General features: G+C 38.8%; 1 protein-coding gene and 1 pseudogene across 6 annotated transcripts in view; both read left to right on the top strand.

Annotated features, from left to right (window-relative positions):
* GRK3 (G protein-coupled receptor kinase 3) overlaps positions 1-24,717 on the top strand; it is a 170,485-nt gene that overhangs the window by 86,198 nt on the left and 59,570 nt on the right. For all 6 annotated transcript variants that reach the window (XR_010117117.1, XM_063623418.1, XM_055254259.2 and 3 more), the window contains 3 exons: positions 17,078-17,179; positions 19,137-19,211; positions 23,543-23,604. Coding sequence is in view for 5 of the 6 variants with exons in the window: in XM_063623418.1 (XP_063479488.1) it covers positions 17,078-17,179; positions 19,137-19,211; positions 23,543-23,604 (239 nt within the window). In the remaining variant the exon portion in view is untranslated. The remainder of the gene's footprint in view (positions 1-17,077; positions 17,180-19,136; positions 19,212-23,542; positions 23,605-24,717) is intronic.
* LOC129468550 (tyrosine-protein kinase Yes-like) lies at positions 7-15,247 on the top strand (annotated as a pseudogene).

Genomic DNA, 24,717 nt, shown 5'->3' with positions numbered 1-24,717 from the left:
AGAAGTAACTGTTTTACTGATGCTTTTCTTTCAAAAGCATATTTAAACTGTACTTTGGAACATATTAAGACTACTTAATATCTTATAAATATTTAGAAATTCATTGAAAGTAATTAGTAGTGCAAAATACAGTATCAAGTTTGAGATGCTAACAGGTATAAAAAGCTGAGTATGCCATAAAATCACATTCTTAAAGGCTTCAGAGTGCTATGGAAGCAATGAGGGACAGTTGGACTAAAGTTCCAGAGATGGGAGGCTCATGCAGAGCTGCACCGAGGAGCGCCAGTTATTTTATTTTCTGTGGAAGCGTGCTAGTTCTGGAGATGTGAGCAGAGGCAGAGGACCGCTACTGTCTCTGAAACAGATACTAGCCAAGGTTTTCTGGTCATAATGGACTGACAAATTGGAGATTTGGTGGGGGGTGTGGTGGGGTGCTCAAATGCGTGACTGATTTTCCCCATAAGACATTTGGTGAAATCTGAGGTTGGAGGGGAGCTGAAGAGAGAGGCCAGAAACTTCCAGAAGGCACATTGAAATCTCCTACAGCCTTACAGCGCTTAGGAAACAAAGACCTGCTGGAGTCTGGAGTCTGAAAACAGATTGGGCAAGAGGTGAAAACTCTAGAAGATGTGGTCTGGTGACACTGAGTATCTACAGCTACTTTTCACCTAGGGTTTCTGTTGATTTCAGGTGTAGCAGGCAGATGAGCATCCAGGTTTGGCTGCTTCTGGGAGACAAAAAATGCAGAAAAGGTTTCTGGAGCTAGAGTTTAAAAATAACACTAGAGGAGCCCCACGTATATGATTAGTCACCGTCTCAAAACACACGCCAAGTTTTCAAACTGAGTGGGGTGGGAGGCCAAAGAGCTAAGCTGAAAACTTGTAATGGGCAGAACTGAATCCAGTGCTAAGGAAATAAAAGTCTCTCCTTGAACTCCATGGAGGGCGTGCCTTAGAAACAGGGTCAAGGCAGGCCAGGCACGGTGGCTGACACCTGTAATCCCAGCACTTTGGGAGGCCGAGGTGAGTGGATCACGAGGTCAGGAGATTGAGACCATCCTGGCTAACACGGTAAAACCCCGTCTCTACTAAAAATACAAAAAATTAGCCAGGTGTGGTGGCGGGCGCCTGTAGTGCCAGCTACTCAGGAGGCTGAGGCAGGAGAATGGCGTGAACCCGGGAGGTGGAGCTTATAGTGAGCCGAGATGGCGCCACTGCACTCCAGCCTGGGTGACAGAGCGAGACTCCGTCTCAAAAAAAAAAAAAAAAAAAGAGGGTTAAGGCAGAAGCAGACGGGGTCCTACAAAAATGACAACCCAACCTAGCACCATCCCTCATTGGATGATGAGCTCCCTCCTTACGTACTTACCAGAGTACAAAGGGAGTCCTTTTCTGTCTTTTTTATAGCTAGGCAATAACATTATATAAGTACTCTATAGTGTTTAGCATACAGTAAAGAATTATGAGACATGCTAAGAAGCAAGATCATGTGAATCATAAACAAGGCAATAAAAGCAGGCCAGCAGGTGAGTCAGATATTGGAGTTAGCAGACAATAACTTTAAAATAACTATGAATCATATGTTCAAGAAAAAAGAGAAAATGATGGACAAAATAGATGAAGGGATACATAATTTCAGGAATATTTGAATTTATTGTGAAGACTTAACCACTTTAGAACAGAAAGTACTATATTTGAAATTAGAACTAATGGTTCAGTTCAATAGCAGATTGGTTAGAGTTCAAGACAAAATTAATAAATAGGAAGGCAAGTCAGTGGATAATCTCAAACTGAAACACAGAGAAAAGGAACCAAAAAAAGAAACAGGAACATTAAAGACACATGAGACATTCTTAAAAGGTCTAACACATGTAGGTTTGGAGTTTCAGAAAGAGAAGGGAGAGAATAGGGCAAAAGCAATATTTGAAAAGATAATACTAAGAATTTTACAAAATGATGAAAGACAGCAGCTAACAGAGTTGAAAGCTTAGGAAACCCTAAGCAGAATGAATACATGTGAAACACACCTTTGGATGTCAGTATAAGACTATGGAAACTATGAGAAAGTTTTTAAACTATGAAAAAATATTTAAAATAGCCATGGTGAGCAGTGGGGAAGACACAATACTTTTAAAGAGCAACAATTTGACTGACTGACATCTTAAGAAAAATGATTTTTAAAAAAGACAGTGAGGCTGGGCACAGTGGCTCACGCCTGTAACCCCAGCACTTTGAGAGGCCAAGGCGGGTGGATCACGAGGTCCGGAGTTCAAGACCAGCCTGACCAACATGGTGAAACCCCGTCTCTACTAAAAATACAAAAGTTAGCCAGGTGTGGTGCTGCATGCCTGTAATTCCAGCTACTCAAGAGGCTGAGGCAGGAGAATCACTTGAACCTGGGAGTCAGAAGTTGCAGTGAGCTGAGATCTTGCCATTGCACTCCAGCCTGGGTGACCGAGGGAGGCTGTCTCAAAAAAAAAAAAAAAAAAAAAAAAAATTAAATGGCCAGCATTAAAGGAGAGAAAGATAATTGCCAGTCTAGAATTCTATTCCCAGCAAAAATTTCCTTCAAAAATGGAGGACGAGGAGGTGGAGGAAGGAGAGGGCCCCGGGCCTCATCTCCACCCACCGCCCCCTCCCACCACCGGGAGCTGCAGCAGCAGCGACTCCTGAGAGCGCAGCCGGAGGACAGATTTGATAATGGGCTGCGTTAGAAGCAAAGAAAACAAAAGTTCAGCCATTAAATACCTGAAAATACTCCAGAGCCTGTCAGTACAAGGGTGAGCCATAGGAGCAGAACCCAGCGCAGTCTCACCATGTCCATCATCTTCAGCAAAGGGAACAGCAGTTAATTTCATCCATCTTTCCATGACACCATTTGGACGATCCTCAGGGGTTACACCTTTTGGAGGTGGGCATCTTCCTCATTCTCAGTGGTGCCAAGTTCATATCCTGCTGGCTTAACACGTGGTGTTACTATATTTGTGGCCTTACATGATTATGAAGCTAGAACTACAGAAGACCTTTCATTTAAGAAGAGTGAAAGATTTCAAATAATTAACAATACAGAAGGAGACTAGTGGGAAGCAAGATCAGTCACTACAGGAAGGAATGGTTATATCCTGAGCAGTTATGTAGCGCCTGCAGATTCCATTCAGGCAGAAGAATGGTATTTTGGCAAAATGGGGAGAAAAGATGCTGAAAGATTACTTCTGAATCCTGGAAATCAATGAGGTATTTTCTTAGGAAGAGAGAGTGAAATGGCTGGGCGCGGTAGCTCATGCCTGTAATCCCAGCACTTTGGGAGGCCGAGATGGGCAGATCACCTGAGGTCAGGAGTTCGAGACTAGCCTGGCCAACATGGTGAAACCCCATCTCTACAAAAAAAAAAAGTACAAAATTAGCTGGACGTGGTGGTGAGTGCCTGTAATCCCAGCTACTCAGGAGGCTGAGGCAGCAGAATCACTTGAACCTGGGAGGCAGAGGTTGCAGTGAGCTGAGATCGCGCCACTGCACTCCAGCCTTGGTGACAAGAGCAAAAACTCCGTCTAAAAAACAAACAAAACAAAACAAAAACGAGAGAGTGAAACTACTAAAGGTGCTTATTCCCTCTCTATTCGTGATTGGGATGAGGTAAGGGGTGACAACGTGAAACACTACAAAATTAGGAAACTTGACAATGGTGGATACTATATCACAACCAGAGAACAATTTGATACTCTGCAGAAATTGGCAAAACACTACACAGAACATGCTGATGGTTTATGCCACAAGTTAACAACTGTGAAACCTCAGACTCAAGGTCTAGCAAAAGATGCTTGGGAAATCCCTTGGTAATCTGCGACTAGAGGTTAAACTAGGACAAGGATGTTTTGGCAAAGTGTGGATGGGAATATGGAATGGAACCACAAAAGTAGCAATCAAAATACTAAAACCAGGTACAATGATGCCAGAAGTTTTCTTCAAGAAGCTCAGATAATGAAAAAAATAAGACATGGTAAACTTGTTCCACTATATGCTGTTGTTTCTGAAGAGCCAATTTACATTGTCACTGAATTGATGTCAAAAGGAAGCTTATTCGATTTCCTTAAGGAAGGAGATGGAAAGTATTTGAAGCTTCCACAAATGGTTGATATGGCTGCTCAGATTGCTGATGGTATGGCATATATTGAAAGAATGAACTATATTCACTGAGATCTCTGGGCTGCTAATATTCTTGTAGGAGAAAATCTTATGTGCAAAATAGCAGATTTTGGTTTAGCAAGGTTAATTGAAGACAATGAATACACATCAAGACAAGGTGCAGAATTTCCAGTCAAATGGACAGCTCCTGAGGCTGCACTGTATGGTGGGTTTACAATAAAGTCTGATGTCTGCTCATTGGAATTCTACAAACAGAACTGGTAACAAAGGGCAGAGTGCTATATCCAGGTATGGTGAACTGTGAAGTACTGGAACAGGTGGAGCGAGGATACAGGATGCCCTGCCCTCAGGGCTGTCCAGAATCCCTCCATGAATTGATGAATCTGTGTTGGAAGAAGGACCCTGATGAAAGACCAACATTTGAATATATTCAGTCCTTCTTGGGAGACTACTTCACTGCTACAGAGCCATAGTACCAGCCAGGAGAAAACTTCTAATTCAAGTAGCCTATTTTATGTGCACAAATCTGCCAAAATGTGAAGAACCTGTGTAGAGTTTCTACAGGGATCAAAAGAAGAAAATCTTCTTTACTCTCCACATTTTTTATGGTAAACTGGAATCCCAGATATGGTTCCACAAAACCACTTTTTTTCCCCAAGTATTAAACTCTAAAGTACGATGATGAATTTTCCAACCGATTTCAGGGTCCAAAGAAAATAGAGCTAAGATACTGATGACAGTGTGAGTGATAGCATGGTAATGAAGGACAGTGAGGCTACTGCTTATAAATTATTTTCCTTCTTTTCTTCCCCAAAGTCAGAATTGCTCAAAGAAAATTATTTATTGTTATAGATAAAACTTGAGTGATAAAAAGCTATACCATAATAAAATCTAAAATTAAATAATATCATGGGACCAAGTAATTCCATTCCAGTTTTTTAAACTTTCTTATATTTATTATTCTCAAAAGTTTTTTCTAAGTTAAATAGTCAATAGGCAATCTTAATATATGCCTCCTTTTGCATGGACATGGGCCAGGTTTTTCAAAAGGAATATAAACAGGATCTCAAACTTGATTAAATGTTAGACCACAGACGTGGAATTTGAAAGTATAATGCAGTATGTTAACATTCATATTAATAGAACTGAAAAGTAGAATAAGAAATTTTTCACTTCAGTCCTTTTCTGAAGAGTTTGGCTTAGAATAATGAAGGTAACTGGAAAGTGACTTAATCTTGTATGAGGTTGCATTGATTTTTTTGTTTGTTTGTTTGTTTGTTTCTTTGAGACAGAGTCTCGCCCTGTTGCCCAGGCTGGAGTGCATTGGCACCATCCTGGTTCACTGCAACCTCTGCCTCCCTGGTTCAAGTGATTCTCCTGCCTCAGCCGCCTGAGTAGCTGGGATTACAGGTAGCACTCCTGAGTAGCTGGGATTATAGGTAGCACCCTGTAATCCCAGTGCCACCCTTTAATCCCAGTGCCCTGAGTAGCACCCGCCACTACACCTGGCTAATTTTTTATGTCTTTAGTAGAGACAGGGTTTCACCATGTTGTCCAGGCTGGTATTGAACTCTTGACCTCGTGATCCGCCCGCCTTGGCCTCCCAAAGGCATGAGCCATCATGCCCAGCGATTTTTTAAGGCAATATATAATTGAAACTGTCCAATCCAAGGGGAAATCTTTTAATCTTTAGATAGCATGCAGAGTAAGACCCAGCATTTAAAGAGCCCTTTGAAAAAAATAGACTTGGTACTGTGAGATATTGCTAATATGTCCTTATGGCAATGGGTGCCACAAATAGAAAAGAGGACCAGATCAGGGACTTGAATGTACTTTTGCCCATGTTGAAATAGATGAACAGAGAGAGGAAAATGTATTTAAAAGAAATACGAGAAAAGAAAATGTGAAAAGTTTTACAAGAAGAGGGATGGAATGTAATGTTTAATGTTGATGTCATGGAGTGACAAAATGGCATTGCTGGCATTTAAAGCTCCTCACTTAGCTATCTTCTGAGACTTTTAAGAGTTATAAGGTATAACTAACTATAAAACTAATTTTTCTTACACACTGGGCATTATTTGTTCAAAATAGTGAAGTTACGGCTTCACATTCATTCCAGTGGGATACGGCTTTTATGCAAAACATTTTTAGAACTCCAGTTTTCAAATCATGTTTGAATCTACATTCACTTTTAAAGTCTACTTAATGGTGGTCATTTTTTCCCCTTTAGAATATATTAAATAGTTGATTTGGGGAGGAAAACTTATTCTGAATATTAACAGTGGTGAAAAGGAATGTGGAAGTTAACCTTTACCAAAAGAGGAAGTTGGCAAAAACAGCCTTCTAGCACACTTTTTAAAATGAATAATGGCAGCCTAAACTTAACAGTTTTTACCCTGAAGTGCAAAAGTGAAACATACAAAATAAAACTATTTTTAAGAGCAACTAAAAAATTTCAAATTACAAATTCGAATAGCAGCATTAGTGGTATAAGTGTCTCTAGCAAAGGAAAAATTAAATCTAATAAATAAAATGAAGGTCTGGTGTGTATGTTATAAAATACTCTCATACAGTCACACCTTAAATTAAGCCTTATACTAGGTTCCTCTATTTTCAGGATATAATTCTTAACTATCATTATTTACCTGATTTAATCATTAGATTTGAAATTCTGTGCCATGGCATATACGTTCAAATTCAAACCATTTTAAAATGTGACAGATGGACTTCATGAAAGTTGGCAATGGTTCTGGTACTAAAAATTGAGGTTGTTTTTTCTGTTTATGTAACCTACTTAGTATTGACTCTCTACCAAGAGGGTCTTCCTAAGAAGAGTGACATCATTATTTCCTCCTGTCAGCAACTTGTGACGTGAGATTTTTAAAGGGCTTTATGTGAACTATGATATTGTAATTTTTCTAAGTATATTCAAAAGGGTAACAAAATTATGTTATGTACCAAATCTGATCAGGAAAGTAAGCCAGGAAAAGTTGATGGTATTCATTAGGTTTTAACTGAATGGAGCAGTTCCTTATATAATAACAATTGTATGGTAGGGATAAAACACTAACTTAATGTGTATTCATTTTAAATTGTTCTGTATTTTTAAATTGCCAAGAAAAATAAACAACTTTGTACATTTGAAGAGTTTTTCCAACAGCTTTTTGTCTTCAATGTCTTAATGTGGAAGTTAACCTTTACCAAAAAAGGAAGTTAGCAAAAACAGCCTTCTAGCACACTTTTTAAAATGAATAATGGCAGCCTAAACTTAATATTTTTATAAAGTATTATAATATTGTTTTGTGGATAATTGAAATAAAAAATTCTCATTAAAAAATGAAGTGATATAAAGATATAGTTAGACGAACAAAAACTGAGGGATTTGTCAATAGTGGACCTGCATGACAAGAAATACTAAAGGGAGGTACTTTAGTCAGAAGGAAAATGATCTGGCCGGGCACAGTGGCTCATGCCTGTAATCTCAGCACTTTGGGAGGCCGAGGCAGGCGGATCATGAGGTCAGGAGACCAAGACCATCCTGGCTAACACAGTGAAACCCCGTCTCTACTAAAAATACAAAACAGCTGGGTGTGGTGGTGGGCTCCTGTAGTCCCAGCTACTCGGGAGGCTGAGGCAGGAGAATGGTGTGAACCTGGGAGGCGGAGCTTGCAGTGAGCCGAGATCACGCCACTGCACTCCAGCCTGGGCAACAGGGCAAGACTCCATCTCAAAAAAAAAAAAAAAAAAAAGAAGGAAAATGATCCAGATGGAGATGCAGGAAGAAATGGAGAGCATGAAGGGTGAATATGTATGTAAAATATAAATGAGTGTTGACTGTATAAAACAATAATGTCGTGTTTCTCGAGCTTAAAATAATCTAGAACTAAATTGCATGACAGTAGCACAAAACGCAGGGGAGTTTAATGAAGTTAAAATATTTTAAGTTTCTAGGATTATTGGGGGTTAGTGTAAGTAATAATTTTAGTATAAGTAATAATTTCCATTGGATTGTAATCGGTCAGGGATGTTTATTTTAATTTCTAAGGTAATTTATAAAAGAATAGTGTATATAGTCACACACTGCATAATGATATTAGGCCAACAAAAGATTGTGTATATGACAGTGATCCCAGAAGATTATAATACTGTATTTTTACTGTACCTTTTCTATGTTTGGATATACCTACCATTGTGTTAGAGTTGCCTGCAGTATTCAGTATGGTCACATGCTGCCCGGGTTTGAATCCTAGGAGCCATAGGCTACATCATACGGCGTAGGGGTGTAGTAGGTATACCATGTAGGCTCATGTAAGCATGCTCTATGATGTTCACACAGTTCTGAAATTGCCTATTGCCACATTTCTTAGCACGTATCCCTGTCATTAAGCTCCACATGACTGTATATCTAAGTTAAAAGAGGGAAAAATTAAATAAAACAACATTTGCTAATCAACAGAAAGGCAAAAAAAGGAATATAAGTAGGACATAAAATAGGTGGGTCAAATTGCAAACATAGAGTAAGTAGCTACAAATCTATTTAAGTAATTGCATTTCACGTAAAGGATTAAATACTCCAAGTAAAAGATTAGGTTTTTCAGACTGGATAAAGAACCAACCCTCCCCCAATATACTGCTTACAAGAGATATAGTTTAAACACATGGATGGAAGAGGTGATATAATACGAACACTAACCAAAGCAAAGCCAGCATAACTACACTAGTATCAGGCAAACTATGCAATAATGCTGCTTTGAAATAAAGATATATTTCTTAATGATAACAGGGCCAATCCAACAAAAAGATATCACAAACTGAAATCTGTATGTCACAAATAACTTCAAAGAATATAAAGCAAAAATTGGCAGATATAAAATGACAAATCTGTAATCCCATTGGGAGATATTAACACATAACCTAGAGCTTATAGAACAGACAGACAAAAAATTAGTAAGGATATAGAAGATCCTAATAAAATGATGAGTAAATTTGACCTAATTGACATATGTAAAATGCTGCACCTAGCAAAAATAGAATTCACGTTCTTTTTTTTTTTTTTTTTTTTTTGAGACGGAATCTTGCTCTCTTGCCCAGGCTGGAATGCAGTGACATGATCTCGGCTCACTGCAACCTGTCTCCCGGGTTCAAGCAATTCTCCTGCCTCAGCCTCCCAAGTAGCTGGGATTACAGGCACCCGCCACCACGCTCAGCTAATTTTTGTATTTTTAGTAGAGACGGGGTTTCACCATGTTGTCCAGGCTGGTCTCGAACTCCTGACCTCGTAATCCGCTTGCCTCAGCCTCCCAAAGTGCTGGGATTACAGGCGTGAGCCACGGCGCCCGGCCCACATTCTTTAAAGTACACATGGAGCATCAAAATAGATCATGTGCTGAGTCCTAAAGAAAGCTTCTACAAACTTCATGATTGAAATTGCTTACAGCATGTTCTCTGACAACAATAGAATTAAGCTCAAATTTAATAACAGAGTTAAACTAAAGAATCCTTAACTGCCTGAAAATGAATATACTTCTAAACAATTTATAAGTCAAAGAGGAAAGTAAAATAGAAATTAGAAACTATTTTTAATGAAAATATATTTAAGAAATGATATATACCATTATTATTAGTGTGATGTATCTTTATCCTAAAACATTTTAAATGGTCAAAAGAAAGCATAGCATGACTGGGCCTGCCTGATATTAGTCATCCTTGTAAAAATTTGAAAATTGGAGGAATATTCTTTTCTTTCTCATTTATATATGAAGATATACATAAAAATATACATACACATGAAAACTTAGAAAATTATGTTAATGTATTTTTAGGAAGAAGGGTCAAATTATGATGTACATTTACCATAATGTAAAAAAGTAAGCTAAATCCAAAAGGATTTTACTCAGTGACCTTATTATTTCAGTCTGAATCATAATCAGGCATTTTATCTGGATACGTATCACAGCTTGATCTGTCATAAAAAATTTCTTTCTTGTGTTTCTAAAAACTTCAACTCTCCAGTTTCAGCATTTACTAAGTCACCTTGTCAAACACAGAGAAATCTCCTTTAGCAGATAATTTTTGCTGGGTTGAAACAGATGGGCAATCTACTTGTGGTTATTTCCTAAGTACTTATTGCAGATACGGTGGTGATTGCTGCTCATACATTTCCATTTGAACTTGAAGCATTGGTGTTTCTCTTAGCTGGCGTCCTCCCCAGCTCTTCTCACCTCTCTTCTGGCTTGGCACATGGTGGGTCTGGCTCATCAGATGGTCCCCTTGGAGGATGCTGCAAAACTCCTCAGCAACCTGCTCTGTATTCCTTCGCTGAAGATACCCTCCACTCTTGGGGCTCAAGTGCATTTCTCTAAATCAATGCAGCCTTTACACATTGAAGTTATCAGTAATTCTTCTCTGACCCCTCATTTTTGTCAGTCTAGTAATTTTTCTTTAATTTCTGCTTGTTGATTTGCGACCCCAATCTCTAGAAAACTCTTGTCAGGTATCTTGAAATGTACATTTTGTACATTGTATTTCCACTTTCCTGTGTCCCCAAACAGTTACCCATTTCCCATGTTAAAGTTCTAACTGCGTATCCTGGCATTCAAAGTATCTTTACATTACGTATTACCTACCTCTCCCTGTTAGTTTTCACTACCTTCTTACATAGAATGTCTACATTGGCCAAACCTGACTAACCAGCATTCCCCAAATCCAAGCCCATTCTTTTTGTTACTTTACTGTGTCCTTTCCCCAGCCTAGAATGCTGCTGCTTCGCTTGTTGAAAGCCTAGCTTTCTGTAAGGTCTAGCTCAATATGGAAAATTTCTACATTTTCTAGCAAGTCTGTTTGTGCAGCTATTTCCGTCTTCTGTGATGGCTGACTCCTCTGATTCTTACACTGTTTGTTTCCTAATGCTCATGTCATGCCTACCATTTGCCTGCTGCTTGTGTGTGTGTGGTCAGCATTTTCATCTGGACCATTATTTGACTCATCAGCAGAAGACCTAGCTAGGATCTAGGTACAACGGTGCCTCTTACTTGCTGTGGGATATGGGGCAAGTCATTCAGCAAACCCTGAAGTATCTACCTTACGTCAGACACTGAGCTTACAAATGCAGACACTGTCCCTGTACTTGAGGCTGTCATAGTATGAGGGCTTCATATCTGAGCTTCAGTTACCTCATCTATAAAGTGAGGCTAGTGATCGTCTCCTGCTTACTTCACAGGCTAACTGTGAGTTTCAAATAGGACACCAGATGAACAATTGCTTTCTAAATCATAGTATCTATAATATGCTGTTCTATTACGTGCAGCATAGTGGTTGAAAGTTCTAGTGCTGAACTCTGACTGCCTGGATTTGAACTCTGCTACTTACTAGTTGTGTAAACTTGGGAAAGCTTTTCTCTACCTGGGTTTCCTTAGCTAAGAACTGGAATGATTATAGTACCTGTCTTGTAGGGTGGTTGTGTATATACGCAACACACAGAACAGTGATGCCCCACAGCTACTGCTCTGTATATTGATTTATATACTTCTTATTCCAGTTAGATTTTGAGGCAGCCTATAGAAATATGTACATTATACCTAGATTTAAAAATAAATAATGGAAAAGAGAAAATAAATATTATTCCAAGATAAAGTTACTATATAGATTTTTTTCACTGGTTCAACCAATATTTATTTATTATTTTTTAAATTTTGAGACAGGGTCTCACTCTGTCACCCAGGCTGGAGTGCAGTGGTGCAATCATGGCTCCCTCTAGTCTTGAACTCCTGGGCTCAAGTGATCCTCCTGCCTCAGCCTCCTGAGTAGCTTAGATAACAGGTGTGTACCACCACACCCAGATACTTTTTTTTTAATTTTAAAAATTTTTGTAGAGATGAGGTCTCACTGTGTTGCCCAGGCTGGTCTTGAATTTCTGGCCTGAAGTGATCCTCCCACCATAGCCTCCCAAAGTGCTGGGATTATAGGCATGAGCTACTACACCTGGCATAACCAATATTTATTAAACACCAACATTATGCCAGACATCGTTCAGATGAACAGATACAAAGAACTTATCTCTTCGAGCTTGTATTCTGGTTGAGAGAAACAGACAATAAACAAATAATAAACAGGAAATGTACCTGGAAGTAAAGACTGCTATGTAATGACTCAAAACCTACTCAAAACTCAGCATGTTGTATTGTGACTTGGTGACCACTTTAGATTGATGGGTCAAAGACTGTCTGAGGAGATGACATCTAAACCCAGGTTTGAATGTTAAAGAGGCTGGTCTTTTGAAGATGGAAGCTTGGTGAGGGGGAGAGCATTTTAGGCTAAAGTTGTGGCCAAGACAGAGCCCCTAACATGGTAGGAAAGAACAGGGCATGTTTGGGGAACTGAAACAGGACTAGTGTGGTCTGGTTGTACTGCATGAAGAGAGGGGCAGGCAGTGTGAAATAAGATCAGGTTGAAGAGAGAGGCAGAGTGTTTGGGGCCAGAGTAACACATTTACATTTTATTCTAATGCCCGTGGAAAAATTAAAACAGAGGAGTATTAGGTATCATGTTTTATAAGTATCTGTTAGGTCAAGGTAGTTGATATGATAGCTTCTACATCTCTTTTGATTTTATATCTAGTTGTTCTATCAATTGCTGAGAAAAGGGTGTTAAAATCTTCAACTCTGATTGTAGAATGTCTGTTTCTTCTTTTATTTTGTCCATTTTCTCCATATTTTTTGAAGCTCTGCTATTGAGTACAGAAACATTTGATTGTTGTGTCTTTCCATATGAAATGTGTCTATCTCTGGTAATATTCTTTGTCTTGAAATTGACTTCACTGGATATTAATACAGATGTAGACACTTCAGTCTTCTTATGCTTACTATTTTCATGATATATCTTTTCCCATCGTTCTACTATCAATTTGTTTTTATATATAAAGTGTGTTTCTTTTGGACAGATATAAAAGTGTCTTGATTATTTTTTTCCCTCATTCTGACAGCTTCTGCTTTTTAGTGAAGTAATTTTAGATATCGTATTTATCCTTTGTGGAGTTTGCTGAGTTTCTTGAATCTGTAAATTTATATATATATTTTTTACCAAATCTGGGAAAATTAGGGGCCATTACTTCTTAAAGGATTATTTTTCTACCTCAATCTTTCCTCTCCTTTTAAGACTGATTATATATATATATATTTGATATTTGGATATTATTTATCCTATATATCCTGGATGCCCTGTCTGAGTTTTCGCCCAATATTTTTTCTTTCTTTTCTTTAGATTGGATACTTCCTGTGGATTTGTCTTCAAATTTATTGGCATTTTCTTTTGGCATCTCTAATCTGCCATTCCATTGAATGTTTTTTTCAGATACTCTATTTTTTACTTCTGACATTTTTATCTGGTTCTTTTCATAGTTATTTTCTGCTGCTATTTCCTATCTTTTTATTCGTTACATGAATATTTTCTGTTAACATCCTTTCTGTTACGTCCAGTTATAATAGCTGCTTTAAAATCCTTGTCTGATAATTCTAACATCTGGGCTATCTTGGATTGGTTTTCATTGATGGTTTGTCCTCTTGCATATGGGTCACATTTTCTGTTTCTTCATCTGTAGAATAATTTTAGCTTGTATCTTGAACATGTGATTGATATATTGTGGATACTCTAAACTCTGTTATGCTCCTCCAAGGCATATGGATTTTTTCATCTGTTCGTTGAAGAATACAGTTAACTTGGCTTACTCAAACTCTGAGCCCTGTCCTCTCTGCAGTGGTGGAAGATGAATCTTGTTCAGTTCTTTAAGGCTTAGCTAGGCTGCTTAGGGTCTGCCATGCTCGTGTGTCATTATGGGGCCCACCAGGGATTTTGACTGGATTTATACATAGAATTTTGGAGCATTCCTTCTGTGGCTCTTTATATTCTTACAGTTTCTGTTGGATGCCCTTTTCCATTCTCTGTGTTCCTTTGGTCACTCTTCAGTGCTTATTGTCTATATGTGTCCAGAATTTTAGTTGTTATCTCAGGAGGATTGTTCTGTTAGGAATTAATTGGTTCTTACCAGAAGCAGAGCCTGAATTTGTGTTATATTTTGAATATAAAGCAAACGTGATTTGCTGATGAATTGAATGTAGGGGGTGGTGGTGGCAGGGGCGTGGCAAAAGAGTGGAATCCTTATGATTATTCATTTTTTGGCTTAAGCAACTGGGAGGATGATTTTACTCATTTTTTTGATAAAGAAGACTGGGAGAGGAGCCCATTTGGCTGGAGTACAGAGGATGTGGAAGTTAAAGGTTTCATTTAGACGTGTTAAATTTGAGATGCTTTCTAGATATTCAACTGGAAATGTCAAATAGATAGTTAGATATTTAGAATCTGGAGCTCAGGAGTCCTAGAGATCCAGACTTAGTCATCAGAATGTAATTGATATTTGAAACTGTGGGACTACATAGCTTTACCTAGGGAGAACTTAGCTGGTGAAGAAGGGGTGCCCCCAGCACCATGCTCTGAGGCAGTTCAGGATTTGGAAGTCAAGCAGAGGAGAGGGACTGCCAAAGGAGACCAAGAAAGAGAAGCCTGGAGAGGATAGGTCACAGAAGTCAGAGAAGAAAGTTTCAAAGAAGGCATCAGTGGACAACTGAGTTGAATGCTGCTGAGAAGTCAATAAGGTGAAGGACAAAAGAGAGAGCCTTGGATTGGGCCAGGCAGAGATGATTTCACTAGACCATCTCACTGCAATGGTGGTGGAACAAAGGATGGGCGCAGAAGCAGAGACTATGATACCTGTGGACCAAAAGTGCTTGCTCTTAGGGCTCAGGTTATTTAGGCTTCCAGTTCACCTGGGAGATGTGTAACCACCAAAGCAGAAAGGGACTACAGGTCTGTGAATATTTATTATTGATGATAGTGTTTCTATCCTGCAGTAGGGAAGACTTTTCACCTTGAACTTAGACCTCTTCCTGCCCAGGTTACCTGGACAACCAAACTTCCGGAATCAGAGATGGCATTTGCTATGTATATGTTGCAATAGGACGTCTGTTTAGAGCTATTGGTAGTCGACTGCATGGTCTTTAATCAGTGTTCTTACTGATTATAGAAAGCGAATACCAAATTATAGCCACAGATGCTTTAGGCTCTTATTTTGCATACCAAGAGTTACCTTTTCTGTTGTCAAGTTGGAGCTTAGAAGTCACAAGGCTCTTAGTCAAGACAGTGTTGTGGTTCAGAGCATCATTTACCCAGAAATGATGGGATTTGGCTGTTCATGGGAAGGAACTTCCATAGAATGAGCATTTGTTTAACCAGGTGTCAATTTGCTTTGTAGGCTTCTTGGAACATAGACTTAAATTTCATTACACTTGTTTTCAAGGATCATCATTCCATGAAGTCTTATTATCCCTTGAGGCTGTTCTTATGTAGAGGCAGAAACTTTTGCCTTTGGTTTAGTGATAGTCTACCATTTTATCCTAGCATTCTGGCATTAACCTTTGGATTTGCCTAAAGCAAAATACAACAAACGGAATCAACCAAGCCACAAATCTTTGATTTATTTTCCGACTCTCCTTCGGATTTTGGTATCTGGCTTCTGTTACTTTGCAGCTACCATATTCACATCTGGTATGGCACTTGGACATGTTAGACTTGTTCTCCTGAATTGACTTAGAATGGTTAAGCCCTGGTCTTTTGGCTATGTTGACATTACTGGACTGATTCTTCATAAAGATGGTCTTTTCCTGTTGGATAGAGTATCAGCCTTCCCCAGTCGGCCTGCCTTTATGTCAGGTTTTATTGTCTTCTTCAAGAAGACTCCATGTGAATTTCAGCCATCACAGTGTAACACTGATGATCTTTCAGGACAATTGAGATGTTCCTGGTGATTTCTCAGCGTGTGAACCGGCTAGCCCTCATATGACTCATATGAGACCTCAGTGTTTCACGTACCTTTTTTCCCTCACCTGCATGACTGTGCCCTTATCTTTATTAGGAATCTAACAAATAGGATTTGCTGGTTTTGATTTCAAAACTGTGAAAGCCATACTATAAGGTAAAAGGTAACCTTTATTTCTATTTAGTTTGTGAGAGGAAGTCATATGTACTAATCAGTCATTATAGTGAAGATCTTTGTGACAGTCTCCCTCCGAGCTTCATAGTTCATGTATGTTTTCATTCTCTTCTTGTCTTTTGGATTAAAAGTATTTCTGTAAATAAATTGGGAACAATTCTGAGGTCCAGGACCTTCTGTTATCAGGTTAGAGCATTGGGAGCCATTTCCACATAAGGCAAATATTTCTAAAGCACAGTTTCATCATTTAGTCATTTTTAACACCAACCAGGTTACCTTTGCTGAATACAGCAAAATACACGATTTGAAGTCACCTGTCTGTTAATACTTGTATAGTGCAGCTGAGGTTCCAACCTGAAAAGCCAATCCTTTTATCTGTGGGTTAATTCCTTTCTATAATATTTAATTGCTTTAGTTGATTTTTGAAAAATCTCTTTGCAGGAATTCTGGCAATATATTTTTTTCCTCCTCGTAGTTTTGGAACACTGTAGTTGAGTGAGAACATTCCCTATCATAACTCCTGGAACTGAATTACAGCCAAATTGAAATGATTTGTGCTTTGAAGAGGAGAATTGGCAAGGATGCATGGTCTATGGCTCATGTATTGTAAGATAATTGTAACCATGGCAGTGTGTGTTTCCTAATATTATGTTTCTACATTTAAGTGATGAGAGTCATCATAGGGAAAAAATCCACTTGTATGTTTCTAGTTGAATTTAAATTATTCCAAGTTCATTATTACAACATTAGAAGTAGCTGTTTCCTGTGGAATAGCCGGTTCAGTAATTTGCTTTATCTCATGTGCAAGTGGTTTCTGCCTGGGCCAGTAATATATTTTAATAAGGCAAGTTTCCAGGAAGATATAACCTAACAATGATAACTTTAAAAAACCTAGATAAAAGAATATGAAAAACTTGATAATGAGGAAGACCGCCTTTGCAGAAGTCGACAAATTTATGATGCCTACATCATGAAGGAACTTCTTTCCTGTTCACATGTAAGTATTTCTTCTTACTCTGTTACTTTAATACTGATGAATAAGGGACCCTGTTCAGTGTTTCCAGAATGAAAGTAAAACAGTAGAAAGGTGTTTAAAGTTGAAAAATGCAGGCCCGGGGTGGAACTTATTTCTTCTGCTTTGTTGTTTGTTTCCTGGTAATATTGCCACGACGTGTGTTGCTTCGTGTAAGCTTAGTTTATTTCCAAAAGCTGATACTTTCGCTGCAAAAATCAATGAAATAAAATCGCTAATTTAGATCAACTGAAGAAAAAGTCTCAATTCAAGACATTCTAAAGGAAATTAAGCTTTATTATTTTAAAATGAGCTATACTTTAACAATTAAGCTAATCAACTATTGATAAATATAAATTTTAAATGGTCTCTTTGAATGAATAAGGTGGCTTATAATCATTATGTTAATTTTGTCCATTAATAGTTCAATAGCAGTTGTAATTTTTTTTTCCTTGTAAATAAGATAAACAATCTAAACTTGGTCATTAGGATAAACTAGGTTATTAGGAAATTATTCTACCAGGAGTAACTGGAAGAACATTTACCATGTAATATCTCTACATTAGGAATGTTTTCCAAAGGGTGGCCTGACAGTCCTGGCCTGCTATATCAACGCAGCAGCCACTAGCTGCATGTGGCAATTTACATTTAACTTTAAATTAACTAAAGTCAAATGGGAGTAAAAATTTAATACCTCAGTTCCTCATGAGCCACATTTCCAGTATTCAGTGGTTATATGGGGCTAGTGGCTTTTGTATTGGATGGCACAGATACACAGTTCTCCCATTGTCGTAGCAAGTCCTATTGGACAGCACTGGTTATGGTAATGGTGTATTTTGGTGCTTCTGTATTCATTGTTTATTTACAGTTCTTGCAGACATTTGCATAACTGTGGCTAAAGAGGACGTCTCTTTCTTGTGGCATGCACTGCTCTGTTCCTTGGACCCACCTGGCTTGATGAAGGAATTTCTGGGCCTAGGACTAATTGTTGCTACTCCATGCTTTGCTGCCTCAGTAGGGAAGGACTGAACCCTTGAAGAATGCCAGATGTTCAATGGGAAAGCCTCCATAAACTTAGTTTTTATGTAGTTCAGCAGTTTAGAGCGTGTTTGTTTGTATGATGGTACTTTTAAGCCTTTCTTCTTCTTGTGCATTATTAAAGAAGACACAATTTGAAGTTTGGAGAGGGGAGGATACCATTTTAATTTTTATCAGAGGGAGCTCCATTGTTTTTGCCCTAGTTCCCCTCGCTGTGGTTACAGTAAGACTTTCCTTAACTTAGAGCCTTTTACCACTATGGCTTGACTTTGTAATCCTGACATCAATTCTTAGGGGTATTTTTGTGTATTTTCTCTTATTTGATGGAAATTTTACATTTTTACAACCCCATTATCAGTTCGTTGATGAATGTATGCATTTAGGGCCCAAACAATCCTCGCATCTCAGCCTTCAGAGTAGTTAGGACTACAGGCGCACACCACCATGCCTGGGTCATTTTTATTTTTATTTTTATCTTTATGGAAATGAGGTTCCACTATGTTGCCCAGGCTGATCGTGAACTTCTGGGCTCAAGCGATCCTCCTGCCTCGACCTCCCAAGGTGCTGGGATTATAGGCATGAGCCAGTGCACTTGACCTGATAATAGGATTCTTTACACTTTCTTATCAGAGTGATCTTGAACCCTTCTGGAATTGCATAATGTCAGCCCCTGCATGGTCATTCTTCTGGGCATGTATCTAAGAACTGGATGCCCAGAGGAGCAAGCATTTGCTGGGATTGCCTATAAATACTCAACAGATTTTTAAAGAATGTTTGTTAATATAATTACCGTAGGTTACTGTTTAGTAATTGCTGTGTTAAATTTATCTGTTGTGATATTATATAACATACACAGATTTGTTACATTTTATTACTTAAAAATATTATTTTTGACTTTTGACAGCCTTTCTCAAAGCAAGCTGTAGAACATGTACAAAGTCATTTATCCAAGAAACAAGTGACATCAACTCTTTTTCAGGTAAGATAAAATTATTCCAAAATAAATAGATAATATTTGCTTAACACTTGGCCTTGGTGACATTCTTTTTGCATGTGCAATTACACTAGAGGACTTGCTTTGTAAAGACTGTGTTCTATTCTGGAGCTTTGTCTGGGACTATTTGAGTTTATTATCGTTTATCTTCCCATTGCAAAGTGTCCTTCTACCAACGTGCTTCCTAAAGCCTTTTCTGAAAAAGGCCATTAGAGCTTTGTAGTAACATTATGTTCTAGAAATCAGTCAAGATAAGACATCAGAGAAGAAAGTTTTTGCCCATTTGACATTCCAGCACCTGTGATGAGCAAAGACTCTACAAGATTTATTTTGTAGTGCAAGGCTGTTGATACTTGCTGTGATTATCCTCTAGGGGAAATACAATTTATTTTCAAGATTCAGGAGCAGATGTTTGAGTGATCTTTGAGTCTTGGGAAATTGTATTTTACCTTGGCTGTTCATATCTTGAACACAATACCATCATATAGGTTTAAATGACAAGACTTGGAAAATCAAATTCCCAACTAATAGGCCTATATATTTGGCATTCTTTAGATGAGATGGTTTCACTTCCTCCCAAAAGCCTTTTCCATCCTGTGTTTTTTATAGAGGTGGCAGTGGTTTACAAGGACAGTCAGATTCTCCCGTGAATAAAGTGCTTTTCATGTTTCTATGAATTACAAGAAATAGAAAAGAATGTCATTAATATAATGGTTTTAATAAGTGAAAATAATCAACTCATCTTTTTCCTGGATAAGTTGGTCATTTATAAAGGGAGATAAGTTGACTTTGGCATCTTTTTTTTTTTTTAAAGACAGAGTCTTGCTCTGTCACCCAGGCTGGAGTGCAGTGTCACGATCTCGGCTCACTGCCAGCTCTGCCTCCCGGGTTCACGTCATTCTCCTGCCTCAGCCTCCCAAGTAGCTGGGACCACAGGCGCCCTCCACCACACCCGGCTAATTTTTGTATTTTTAGTAGAGATGGGGTTTCATCGTGTTAGCCAGGATGGTCTCGATCTCCTGATCTCGTGATCCGCCCGCCTCGGCCTCCCAAAGTGCTGGGATTACAGGCATGAGCCACCATGCCCGGCCAACTTTGGCATCTTATGATGGTGTTTATGCAAAATGTATTTGATTATTCAGCAGAGCAAATACTGATTTGGCTCTTAGAGCGTATTTAGATAGTAACAAATTGGGTGTTACCTTTCTGTGACAATAATTAGATGGACTTGCATAAAATGTAATACCTGTCTGGATCGTAGTGGGTTATAAGCTTGGGTTATGAAATTCATTGACCTGACCTGGCTTTGAGTCCCAGGGCCGTAGCTGGAGGACCTTGGGTAAGCTTCTCCACCTTCCTAACTTCAGTTTTCTCATCTGTAAAGTGGAAATGACACTGTGCTCTCCCTCAAATGGAGGTCTTGAGGATTCAGTGAGAAGGGTGCACACGGGTTGCTTTGTACGAGGCCCGCCTATCACTGTGCTCCACAAATGTTAGCTATTATCACACATCTTACAGTCAGCAAGTACAGTGTCAATATCTGCTTTTTGTTGTTTCCATGATATTTGAGTGTCAGAATTTCAGTTTTCATCTGACTTTGCCATGGTACGTAGACAGCCTTATGGTCAATTACATTTAACATTGCTAAACTATACCTCATAATACATGGGTTTTACAAATCTGATTTTAGCTTCTACTATAACATAAATAACATTGAAAAAAATTGTTCCAGTTGAGATACAAAGACCACTAGGATTCTTTCATACCTTCAAAAAACATTCATTTAGAAGCAATTTCTTTCATATATCTTTTAAAAAACACTTTATTGATTTGTTTTGTTCATTAAAAAAATAGTCAAAATAATTTTCTGGCTAAACAGATATAGAATGGGTATTATTCTTATTTCAGAAGTGAAGAAAATATTATAAAGTTTATTAAAATAAGGAGTACATTAATGCAATTCTATGTATTATGTACCATCAGAGCATAATGACTAAAGTATAAGTAAAAGGTACATGTCTGAATGTCCTGTTTACAGAGGTACATTAACCAGTAAAGTCAGTTGAAGTTCATAGTAAAACAAAACTGTTTTTAAAGTAAATACAAATGCTTTTTATTAAATTCTTTTGGTTGTAAGATTGCCTTTAGAGGTAAGTGCATAGGTCCGTTGGTGGCGGGCTTGGGAGGGGCCCTGGCTTGTGCTTGAGTGCTTCTAAACTGCACTGGGCCCTGAGCTCGGCTCTCAGTATTCTGAATCTTACCAAATTCTCACGACAGCCTTGCAACTTAGATACGACTGTTCTCTTTTACAGATTAAGGGAACTGAGGATCAGAGAGGGAAAGTAGTCTGCTCCTCATCTCACTGTTGAACTCTGGCTTTCATATTCCTTAGCAAGCCTGTTGCAGTTCCTTCTGTTGAAAAGTGGCAGCATGGTAGATTCTGTGTAGTCTTAGGAATTCCCAGTGACACTCATCTTTTACTTTATTAGCAGAAAGTAGGGATGTTTGATAAAATATGAAAGAAAAATATTAATTGACGTAATAGCTTTTATAAATAGAAAAATCTGTGATCTATAAATGTAGCCTTTTCTTAGGTCTTTGGACATTTGAATCTATTTCGTCTCTTGACTCTTTTGAACCTCTTGAGACTTGTCGAGGACTTTGCTAAGATAGATGTTGTGTGTTTCCTGGAATCATAGGATTTCAGAGCTGGAAGGAACTTCAGAGAGAGATAATTTAGCTTCCTCTTTCACCACAAAGGGGACAAAGTCCATATGGTTTTCGCAACTAGCTCCAGTGCCTTCCCCAGGACAGGGATAGTTCTGCAAGTTGGCGTAGACTGGTTCACCCCCAACCAGTGTCCCCTACCCCGCGTTGCCCACCAGGCTAGCGTCCTTTCTGCTTGCAGGAAGCAAGGCTCCCAGAAGGACTGCAGCTGCCTCCCAGCCCATGTTTGGTTCCTGTGGCTTCTGCAGACTTCCTATTCTCGTCACTTGGTTTGTACTGTTCCATGATGTAGTTTTTCTTTTATTTTTTTTTTGTAAACTTTCAGGATGATCTATGAAGACATAAAAAAAAAGGTTAAATTTGGATCATTCAATGAGCTGAGGGTGCCAAAATGTTTCCCAAAACTATCTAATTGACTCTGGGCTGAACTGTGAAATATTGTCACTTTATACTTTTATAGTTCTTGATTTCAAAAGTTCATCACATGGAAAAGGAAAGCTGATGCTGTTTATTCAGTAATGGGTAAAGTGGCATGAAGTTGAAGTAGATGGTAGTTGTTCTCCATGAGAGGAAGAGCGCTGTGCATGTGAACCAGCAGCCCTTGCCTTAACCCCAGTTTAGCCATGGACCTTCTCAGAGACCTTGGGAGTGTACCTGCCTGCAGTCTGGTAGCCTTACCTGTAAGATGAGGAGTGGGATTGGATCAACTCTCCCCTGTGGTTTTCTCTATGTATCTAAGAGATAGAAAATCAAATAAAATAGCAAATTAAAAAAAATTTTCACTTCATGGACCTATTAGCTTTGAGTTTTTAAAACTCAGTACAGATTACAGATGCTTTTATTAGCTTACAAGTTGTGCCACATAACTTGTGGGGCCCAGTGCAACGTGAAAACGCAGCGCTCCTCATACAAAAATGATTAAGAATTTCGAGGCTGGGCGCGGTGGCTCACGCTTGTAATCCCAGCACTTTGGGAGGCCGAGGCGGGCGGATCACGAGGTCAGGAGATCGAGACCAAGGTGAAACCCCGTCTCTACTAAAAATACAAAAAATTAGCCGGGCGTGGTGGCGGACGCCTGTAGTCCCAGCTACTGGGAGAGGCTGAGGCAGGAGAATGGCGTGAACCCGGGAGGCGGAGCTTGCAGTGAGCCGAGATCGCGCCACTACACTCCAGCCTGGGTGAAAGAGCGAGACTCCGTCTCAAAAAAAAAAAAAAAAAAAAAAAAAATTTCGAAATGGCAACAACAGAGCTTTAAACCCAGCACCAGGCTTTTCTGAGTCACACCTCCATGAAGCGAGCCCTGCTCATGTAAGAAGTGTCTGTGACTTGCCAGGAGTCATATTAGGTACTAGGAATATAGTGGCAAACAGGGCAGACCTGTCTGTGTCTTCATAGAATCAAGTGGTGTAGATAAATATTGATGAATCCATTAGTGAATATTAGACAGGCACGGAGAAAGGCAGGTACCAGACACGATGCTATGGGGAGTGCATAATTGGGAACTTCGCTTAACCTGAGTCTCATTGGTTTGTGTTTTTTTGATACATTCCAATTCATTCAGTGTGGAATTTCTTTTCCATCTCTTCCAGCCATACATAGAAGAAATTTGTGAAAGCCTTCGAGGTGACATTTTTCAAAAATTTATGGAAAGGTATGAAACTTTATGCATATATATACACAATTTTTTATAGTGTATGTGTACCTCATCTTATGCCGTAAATGCTGACTTTAAAATGTGTGTTAATCATTCAGCAAGTATTCATTGACCATGTACGATGTGCCAGGCTTTGAGTTAAACTGCTTCCTCAGTACTTTACATTATAATTTTAGGGTTTGTCTATCATAGCATCTCTTTGACCTTCAATTTCTTAGCTTCAATAGAGTCTAAAATACACACTGAGGAACCTCAATTTTAAAAAGTATCTTACTGGGAGACCTTTGCTAATAATACAAACTTGACTATAATTTATCTGATTCATTTGCTTGGATTTTGGAAACATGTCTCCCAAAGTAGGACAAGCCTGTACTTGATTCTTTATGTAAGAGTAGAATTTAAGGACATAGGTCAATGCCTGTTTATGATTGTGTATGTCATTAAATACCTAATATGTCCCTTGGTTACTCAAACTATAGAGCTACTGGTCAATTCTTCCATTTTTTGAGTATGTTTCTGTGACAATGCACCACTGAAATTGGACCTTCTAAAACAGAATCTGCATTGGCACTGACTTTATCAGCTTGGCTAATTTCTAGACAATATACGTGATGATGATATCTCATGCTAGAGCTTTCTGCAGCTGCTCAGTAATTGCACTTTAAGAACAAATGCTACTTTACTGTAGTTTTCTTCACCACATATTCACAGAACTAAAGCAATTAAAAAGAAAGTTGTGTTGCAATTCTATTGGAGTTCAAGAGGTAATTTTATCCTGGAGTAGAGTCAATATGTTGGGAAACTAATATTCTTACAGACGACTGTACTTTTCTGAGTAGTAGCAGGAACTCTGCCAAAAAGTGCCAGCATCAAACGGAGAGGGTGGGCTGCTGGCTCAGGGCTGAGTTGCAGCCAAGTCCTGGGCCATCTCCATGGCTGCTGGTCCTAAAATCTGACCTTTCCCAACTCTTGGGTAAACCTAACTTTGTGTGATGCTTAGGAGAGAAGGGAGAGAGGGGAAGGTAATTAAAAGTGGGGAAGAGGTTCTCCCATGGATATTTTATAACTTTGCCATGCATCCTTTCACTTGAAACCAGGCTCACAGATACA

The sequence above is a fragment of the Symphalangus syndactylus genome, chromosome 18 (assembly GCF_028878055.3).
Source record: "Symphalangus syndactylus isolate Jambi chromosome 18, NHGRI_mSymSyn1-v2.1_pri, whole genome shotgun sequence".
Taxonomy (NCBI): Eukaryota; Metazoa; Chordata; class Mammalia; order Primates; family Hylobatidae; genus Symphalangus; species Symphalangus syndactylus.
The sequence above is the reverse complement of the archived record's forward strand: the minus strand, read 5'-3'. Positions and strand labels throughout refer to the sequence as shown.